Raw genomic sequence first — 9,569 nt, forward strand, 5'->3', positions numbered from 1 at the left:
GTACTGAAGGAGGTGGCTCGGGAAATCGTGGATGCGTTGGTGATTATTTTCCAGAGTTCGATAGATTTGGGATCAGTTCCTGCGGATTGGAGGGTGGCTAATGTTGTACCACTTTTTAAGAAAGGTGGGAGAGAGAAAGCAGGAAATTATAGATCAGTTAGTCTGACCTCAGTGGTGGGAAAGATGCTGGAGTCTATTATAAAGGATGAAATTACGACACTTCTGGATAGCAGTAACAGGATAGGTCAGAGTCAGCATGGATTTATGAAGGGGAAATCACGCTTCTGGATTTTTTTGAGGATGTAACTCTGAAGATGGACAAGGGAGATCCAGTGGATGTTGTGTACCTGGACTTTCAGAAAGCCTTTGATAAAGTCCCACATAGGAGGTTAGTGAGCAAAATTAGGGCGCATGGTATTGGGGGCAAAGTACTGACTTGGATTGAAAATTGGTTGGCTGACAGGAAACAAAGAGTAGTGATAAAGGCTCCCTTTCGGAATGGCAGGCGGTGACCAGTGGGGTACCGCAGTGATCAGTGCTGGGACTGCAGTTTTTACAACATATATTAATGATATAGAAGATGGTATTAATAGTAACATTAGCGAATTTGCTGATGATACAAAGCTGGTTAAAGACTAAAATTGGGCCCGTGAAGACAGAAACAGGGGAATATATTACGGGGAACAAAGAAATGGCAGAAGAATTGAATTGGTACTTCAGATCTGTGTTCGCTGGGGAAGACACAAGCAACCTCCCTGAGGTAACAGTGGCTGAAGGACCTGAACTGAAGGGAATTTATATTTGCCAGGAAGGGGCAGTACAAAGAGATCTGGGTGTTCTTGTACACCAGTCAATGAAGGCAAGCATGCAGGTACAGCAGGTAGTGAAGAAAGCTAATAGCATGCTGGCCTTAATAACAATAGGGATTGAGTATAGAAGCAAAGAGGTTCTTCTGCAGCTGTACAGGGCCCTGGTGAGACCGCACCTGGAACATTGTATGCGGTTCTGGTCGCCAATTTTTAGGAAAGATATTCTGGCTATTGAGGGAGTGCAGCATAGGTTCACAAGGTCAATTCCTGGAATGGCAGGACTATCTTATGTTGAAAGATTGGAGCGACTGGGCTTGAATACCCTTGAGTTTAGAAGACTGAGAGGGGATCTGATTGAGACGTATAAGATTATTAAAGGATTGGACACTCTGGAGGCAGGAAACATGTTTCCGCTGATGGGTGAGTCCCGAACCAGAGGACACAGCTTAAAAATACGGGGTAGACCATTAGGACAGAGATGAGGAGAAACTTCTTCACCCAGAGAATGGTGGGCGTGTGGAATGCTCTGCCCCAGAGGGCAGTGGAGGCCCAGTCTCTGGATTCGTTTAAGGAAGAGTTGGATAGAGCTCTCAAGGATAGTGTAATCAAGAGTAATGGAGATAAGGCAGGAACAGGATACTGATTGAGGTTGATCACCATGATCATTATGAATGGTGGTGCAGGCTCGAAGGGCAGAATGGCCTACTCCTGCACCTATTGTCTATTGTCTAAAGGTGAGAGTAATAATTGCAAGGTTTTCTTGGCCTTCTGACACAAACATCCTTCAAAAAGAAAACTGGGGGAACTTGCTTTCTCAATTATGGGGATGTTGTACTTCATATTTCTGAAGCTAAGGGACTTTGAATATTATGAAAGTAACTGGATGCAGTTCATCTGTAATGAGAAATACCATGCAGCAAAATGAGCTTAAACAATCTATGTTTTATCATCCCTGAGAATGACCAACTACAACTGCATTATGGGTTAACTTTAAAATTATTGTATTGAATCTGCTAAGCCTTGACCTTGTGATCATTCACCATCAAAAACCCTAGAGGTTTCATGCCAGTGTTTCTTACAGTAATTTCATCTCTTATTCAGTGGTTTCAAGAATCTGTCCACCTTTTGTAGGTTCTAGCTTGGTGTTTAATCACATGAGGTCAACAGCCTTTTAATCAAGTCTGCATGAAGTGACAATTGGTTTAAAAAAAAGTGTGAATCTTAAAACATTCTGAAGAGCTAACATGCTCCTGATTATTAGTATAAAAATTGACAACTTTTGTATATCAGATTAAATTACTTAAAGTATGTTTTTCCCACTCATACTGTCAAATTGGGTAATCTTTTTATTCATTCATAGGTTGTGTGTTTCATTGATTGACATGGCATTTTATTTTCATCCGTTATTATCCTTAAAAAGGTGGTGAGCTGGCTTCTTGAAATACTACAGTCCATTTGCTGTACATAAACCCGCATATTGTTAGGGAGGGCCATTCAGAATTTTGACCCAGTGATATATTTCCAAATCATGACAATGAGTGGGTTGGAGAGTGCAACCTATCATTGTCCATTTGAACTTCCAGTATATGCAGACCTTTGTCCTTCTAAATCAAAGTTGGAAAGGAACCTTGATGAGTTTCTGCAGTGCATCTTGTAGATGGCATCCACCGTTTCCACCTGAGCATCACTGGCGGAGGGAGTGTATGTTTGTGGATGCTGCTTTGTCCTAGATGTCAAACGTTTTGAGTGTTGATGGAGCTGCACTCATCCAGGGAAGTGGGGAGTATTCCCTCACACTCCTGATGTGTCTGATTGGACAGGCTTTGAAGATTTAGGAGGTGAGTTACTTGCTGCAGGATTCGTAGCTTCTGACCTGCTCTTGTAGTCACTGTATTTATATGGCGAGTACAGTTCTTTTTCTGGTCAATGATAACCCACTGATAGTTGGTAGATGTTCATAGTGGGACATTCAATAACAGTAATGCAATTGAGTGTCAGTGATTAAACTTTCTCATGTTGGTGATAGTCATTGTCTGGCACTAGTATGGTGCAGATGTTTCTTGCCTCTCAGCAAAGCTTGAATATTGCCCCAGTCTAGCTGCATTTGTGAAAGTCTGCTCAAATTAAAGGAAGATTAATGAATTGCTCTTTAATACTAAGTATTATTAATGAAGCTATATGTAAATTTATAGTTATTTCTCAGACTGCCAATGGGAGATAGCTAGAAAACATATTCTGTAGTGCATCCACTGTTGCAGCCTGTGGAAAAGGAACCTTAACATGAATACCCATTCTCAACTGAAATGTTGTTGAATCAGAGATTGTACAAGTCATCTGGTCCCAGGCAGCCTGTATCCAGGAGTTCAAAAATAAGTTCAGTTGCTAGCACTTTTTGCCACTGTTTCACATTTTCAGTGCCTTTCAGTGTATGCTTTTGTTTCACAATCAAGCTTGAGTTTTGATTTGAACCTCCTTTCCATCTTTTTTGTGGTTACTAATATTTATTCCATTCTTCAAATTATTTCACTTGTCAAAACACTGGGTGTGTGACCTAATCAAGTTTGTCTCAAGTGACAAGATCAGGGCAATTTCAATTGCTTCCCAAAAACATTGGAAGTATCATTAATATTTTGCCCCATGTCTGCAAGGTGAGGTGTCATATTAATAGCTTGCATTTGTCTTTACCAAGGAAACATATTATTAAAGCTATGATGACATAGGGAGAAACTTGATCACTAGAAGGGTTCAAAATTATTAGGAGTGTTTGGTATGTAGAGATTAAAAAGGAGGAGGTGTTAGATGCTTCGTGGACATAAAGATGTCTAGGCTATGTGTAGTTCTGGTCACCACACTATCAGAAAGACATGATTGCACTGGAGGGGGTATAGAGGAGATGCACCAGGATGTTACTTGGAATGGAAAATCTCAGTTATGAAGAGAGACTGGAAAGGCTGTGTTTATTTTCCCTGCAGCAGAGGAGGCTGAAGGGTGTCTGATTGATGTATACAAAATTATGAAAGGCATACATAGACTAGGTCATGAGAATCTGTTCCCCATGGCAAACATGTTTAAGACGAGGGCATAAGTTTAAGATCAGGAGTAAGGACTTTAGAGAGGATCTGAGGAAAATCTTTATCGCCCAGAGTGGGGTAGAAATATGGAACTTGCTATCTCAGAAAGTGTTGGAGGCAGAGACACTCAACTTCTATGAAGCATCTGAACAAACATTTAAAGTACCAGGATTAGGGAAGGCTATGAACCAATTTCAAGTGGGATTAGTATATTTGGTGTTGTTCATTGGTGTAGACATAGTGGACTAGAGGGCCTGTTTGTATGATTTATAACTGAAGTAAAAGAAAAATTACGAGTGGTAGGTATCAAAGTTCACAACCAAGAAAAAATTAAAATATGTGTTCAATTTTGTTGAAAATAAAACTTGCAGTTTCTCATCACTTTTTAAAAAAACTATACACTTAGGCTGCATTCCTGCCCACCATGCCTGAGGACATAACTGTAGAAGCCCGTGGCTGGACTGCATTTCAGAATCTAAAGTGGTTTCGTAAGTGACAAAATCTCCCTTTGAATTTATTTATTAAATTGGAAAGTGTTTCATTGTTAAATAATGATTGGCAAATTCTTTTAACTTTTCAGAGTGCCCAAATGGACATCCGTGCGTTGTAGGAGAAGTAAGTTTTTATACATTTTTAAAAATTTGCATACTTTGCCAAAACATATATGCAATGTTGCTTTTCTATTACAGTGTGGAATGCCTATGGAAACAGCTCGTTGTGTTGAATGTAATGCTGAAATTGGAGGAAAAAATCATATTGCTGTTGCTGGATTCAGAGATGCTGATATGTAAGAATATTTTCATGCAGATCAAATAAAAAATGGCCATGCTTCAATCATGGAAAATTATTGCAGATAAATCATGCTTAAGTCTGCTGGAAATGAGAATGTTTAACCTCAGTAGTGCTATCTATCTATCTATATATATATATATATATATATGGCTAATCAGCTCCTCAAACCCATTGTGATGTTCCGAAACATCCTGGCTGACTCTGGCCTTAATTCCACATTCCTGCCTACCCTGATAACCTCTGACTCCTTATTTTATTCAAGACATTGTCTACCTGTGTTGTAAAACTACTCAATGTCCCAACGTCCGCTCTGGGAGTGAGAGTTTCAAAGACCTATGATTCTCTGAGAGAAAAATTGTTCCTCCTTTCCATCTTAAAGGAAAACCCTCTATTTATAAACCGTGTCCCCAGATTCTAGTCCCCACAAAGGGGAATTACATTTAATCATTCACCCTGTCAAGTCCTTGCAAAATTTTATATATTTCAATAGTAGTTCTTCTACTGATGATATAAGCCAAAGCTATCAAAACATTTCAACTTTTATATTGCATTCCCCTCACAGGACCTGACAATGTTCCATTTAACTTAATTACTTGCTGTACCTGCATTTTAACATTTCGTACCTCTGAGCTTTGCACACTCCATCCAGTTAAATAATATATTGCTTTTCTATTTTTCATGCCAAAGTAAACAGGTTCATTTTCCCACATTACACTCCATCTGCTAATTTTTTGCCCAATCAGTCAATTTGTCTATACCCTTTTGCAGGTTCCGTATATCTTCATAACTTAGATTTCTATCTATTTTGGTGTCATCAACAAATTTAGCTATTGTACATTCGGTCCCTTCATCCAAGTCAGTAAGTTAAATTGTAAATAGTTGGTGCCCTCACACCATCTATGAAACTCCATTTTCACATCTTGCTAATCTAATTATTAGTTTGATATCTGTCTTTAATGTGAGAGGTTAGAAATTAATATTGAAGACTGTATTTCAGTAGTAGTGATTGGTAAAGATTGATTTGTGTCAAAGTATCCAAATGTGTGAGTTGACATGTAAGTCAAGGCTGTATTTATGGTTTATTTAGTTGCAAGTCTGTTTTTCATAAGCATGATTGCAGTTGTGTTTTGCAAGTGATTATCTTCTACAGTGCCTTTCCTTTGCTTTCTCCTAAATACTATTAAATAAAAATAGTTAAGTCCTTTCTCAATCAAAGTTTGATGGGCAGATCCCAAAATTATCCTCTATTTACTTTTAAAGTATTAAATCTAGGAATTGTTAAGATATGTCATCATAAGCATATTCATATTAAATTATCTTTATATATTGTTCCAAACTTTAAATGGAGGCTCCAGTAAAGAAAGTATACATTTTTGCTGGGCATTGGAAACTTTAGCTCAGTGACTACTCGTTTGTAAAACAACATCACCCATTCTGTTTATTTGATACATTTTAAATTTAAATTCTATTTGCTCACTCAACTGTTAGGTTGTTAATTTTTGTGAAGAACTTGACTATAGCATATCCCTTGCAAAGGGACTTTTCTTCAAATCTAAACACAGCTCTTTATGAAAAATGTATTCTAGTGAATTTATCTGATTTATAGGATGGACAGGACACAAACAGGACATGTTCTAGGAGATCCAGGGAAAAGAGAAACAGTGGCCGTTCCTGACAGAGAAATGTCTGCAGTTTCCTTTTTAATTATTCGCCTGTTGACACATGCAGCTATGATTTTAGGAACAATAGAAGATCCTCAGGTATTTATTTGGTTTAATAATATTTTGGTTTACCGATTAATTATATCAATACTGTTAACAAGTTTCTTCCCAGAATCATTTTTTTTGGAAACAATATCAGGATGTCTTGTACAATATGTTTTTGCAATATGTTAAGACTCATCCCTGGCAAAGTTTCACATGTTGTTACAGTTCCGGACAGGATATACCAAATTGTTAAGCTTTCAGGTGAGGAGGTATGAACTGGCTTCCCTTGGTTTTTCACCTTTTTGGTTGGTCAGAGCAAATTTAATTTAGAACGGACTCCTTCCCTGGAGATACCTTGCTTCTCGACCAAAGCAGCCAATTTAACCAGGCTTTGCAGAGTTAACAGTTCATTTGTTGCTAACTGCAAGAAGAAATTATAATGCAACACACATGCATGGAAAATAAGGATAGGAATTGAATCCAAAATAGATATGCTGATCAGTTTTTGGGTATTTGTATTATGTCAATTGTTGAACATTAAGAGTTGAGCAGTCAGTCTTGAGTAGATATGCAAAGTTGATAATTGAAGTTCATTTTGAGCTCCTTGGCTTTTTGCAGGTTGACTGAAATTTTTTTTGTCCTGTTTTCATTTGACACTTGGAGTAAGGGAGTGTTTCCCAACTGTGACCTTCACAGTATTCTGGTTCACACATTAATACATCGGACCACTAACACAAAATCAGCTCGCTTTTAAGCCCTGTGCTATGTATTCTTGTAATCGAGAAATGCACCATGTCTATCTCCCAGATTGCTGTCTTTTCTCCTCTAATTTTCACATTCTGAAAGACCGAGGTTTACAGTTAATTTTGTGGTATACATCTCCCTTTGAAGCTTACATGACAGCTGTGGGTGTGATATTTCATAATTCCTCTCCAGGCAGCCACTGAATTTGTACCTAGTCATCGTTTAGCTGTATCGCCCATTTTTCAAAAAAATACGTTGGAATAAAAAAATCCACTACATCTATCGATCAGGGTTATGAACTCTGACCATGACAAATGCTTTATTTTGTTAATGAGAGAATTGTGTGGAGTTTGCATGTTCTCCCAGTGTCTGCGTGGGTTTTCTCTGGGTGCTCCGGTTTCCTCCCACAGTCCAAAGATATGCAGGTTTGATGGATTACCTATGCTAAATTGTCTTGTAGTGTCCAGGGATGTGCAGGCTAGGTGGATTACCTATGGTAAATGCAGGGTTACAGGGATGGGGTGGGTCTGGGTGGGATGCTGTTCAGAGGGTCGATGCAGACTTGATGGGTGAATGGCCACTTTTTGCATGGTAGGGATTTTATGATTCTATTTGGTTTTGCAGTCTTGGGAATAGATTAAATAAGAAAGGATGTGATTCATGTTTTTGTCCTATTTTAAGCAAATATCTGCATATTACTTAATCTTCTCCTACAGTCATAGTCAAATTTTACAGATAACCCAAGATTTTGTCAGTATTCAATAGTGGCCAGAGCTCCTGATTTGCATGCTACAGATCCCTTCCTTGTAATGTCAGTGTGACCAGCAAAGGAATTATATTTGCAGGCCTTTCAAATTGGTGTATGCTCAAAATCAAGGCTGACTAAGTTTGTTCAGAACTTTAGTGTTTCAACTTTTCATGTTGAAATGGTGTAAACTTGTATTATGCTTCATTGCATATAATTATACAGAATGACAGTAGTACCTGATATTAAAGAAAGGGATATAGGGATACATAGACTAAAGGGAGGCAAACTGGGAAATCAAAACTAAATAGGCAAACAATCGACTAAATAGAGCTAGTTTAATGATCTTGAATTGCTGACACTGCAGCAATAAATCCTGATGCTGGAGTCTTTTCTAAGCTCTTCCCTCTGAGTATAGTGCTCAAGATTGTTCTACAGTTTTAGATAAAACTCCTGTCTTGATAGCTCAGAGAGTGCAGTCATATTAATTCCTCTGTACTAAGGCACAATATCAACTCATACACAAGCATGAGATGAACTTTGCATATCCTGAAAATGAATGCAGGTTTCAATTACAAGATTACCTGATAAAATAGGCTAATTTTTAATAAATCAACAAGTCTGAATGATTTTTTTTTCACATAGTCGATAGCAGTCATTATAAAACCACAAGTCGCAAATCCAGCAGCCTTTCTCTGGTGTCATATTGGAAAAGACATGGAACAACTGATAAGGTCACTGGGAAAGAGTGCAGATGAAACTGCCATAGTCGTTCATATCATTCTTAGCCATCTCCTTCAGCAAAAGCAGTGTAAGTATTTCCTTTTTAAAAAGGTAGCAAATTGAGTTAAATAAATAGTTAAAAGAAATACTAGCTACTTTGTTCATGTCATTGAAATACCACATCTCATACCTTTATTCTAGTGCCTTCTCTAGAATGTGAAAGACTCTCCACTAAACAACAAAGAAATAATTGGGAGAAACTGTTTTTGCAATGCGTGGTAACTCCCACATTAAAGGTATTTTTCTTCTGCATTTCTGCGTATTAAAATATTGTTTAAATAACTTAAAAGCTGTTTTGGATGAGTTAATAATGTAAATTTCTTATATAGTATGACAAAAGTAGTAGAAATCAGTATTTAACAGGCCATTTAAAGCTACCACTGAAATATTCTTGCTGGACCTAAAAAGACAAATCTACTTGACAACATCTGAGGCTGGTTTTGTGATTGTGATTGAACAAATACATCATTTCAGTTGCATGACACTGTATTCTTTTGCTATGAATTCTGTGTCTCATGGTCCTGCTCCACAGCTACCTGATGAAGAAGCAGGGCTCCAAAAGTTAGTGCTTCCAAATAAACCTTTTGGACTATAAGGTTGAGGAAACAGGGTTCAGACAGAGCAGTGGAGGGATACAGGATAGCCAGAAGGGACCTGAAGAAAGGAGAGCTAAGAGAGAGCATGAAAAATCTTTGGCGGATAGGATCAAGGATAACCCAAAGGCATTTTATGCGTATGTGAGAAACATGAGAATGACGAGAACGAGGGTAGGTCCAATCAAGGACAGTAGTGGGAGACTGCATATTGGAAGAGATAGGAGAGGTCTTGAATGAGTACTTTTCTTCAGTATTTACGAATGAGAGGAACCGTATTGTTGAAGAGGAGAGTGTGAAACGGACTGGTAAGCTAGAGGAGATAC

At 38.1% G+C, this 9,569-nt stretch overlaps 1 protein-coding gene across 6 annotated transcripts in view; it reads left to right on the forward strand.

The window, feature by feature from the left end:
• The window catches only part of LOC122562231 (E3 ubiquitin-protein ligase rnf213-alpha-like), a 185,504-nt gene that overhangs the window by 160,285 nt on the left and 15,650 nt on the right, over positions 1-9,569 (forward strand). For all 6 annotated transcript variants that reach the window (XM_043714953.1, XM_043714955.1, XM_043714956.1 and 3 more), the window contains 6 exons: positions 4,287-4,368; positions 4,461-4,495; positions 4,570-4,667; positions 6,279-6,432; positions 8,513-8,678; positions 8,792-8,886. In XM_043714953.1, coding sequence (XP_043570888.1) covers positions 4,287-4,368; positions 4,461-4,495; positions 4,570-4,667; positions 6,279-6,432; positions 8,513-8,678; positions 8,792-8,886 — 630 coding nt within the window. The remainder of the gene's footprint in view (positions 1-4,286; positions 4,369-4,460; positions 4,496-4,569; positions 4,668-6,278; positions 6,433-8,512; positions 8,679-8,791; positions 8,887-9,569) is intronic.

Source organism: Chiloscyllium plagiosum, chromosome 24 (assembly GCF_004010195.1).
Source record: "Chiloscyllium plagiosum isolate BGI_BamShark_2017 chromosome 24, ASM401019v2, whole genome shotgun sequence".
NCBI classification, from domain to species: domain Eukaryota; kingdom Metazoa; phylum Chordata; class Chondrichthyes; order Orectolobiformes; family Hemiscylliidae; genus Chiloscyllium; species Chiloscyllium plagiosum.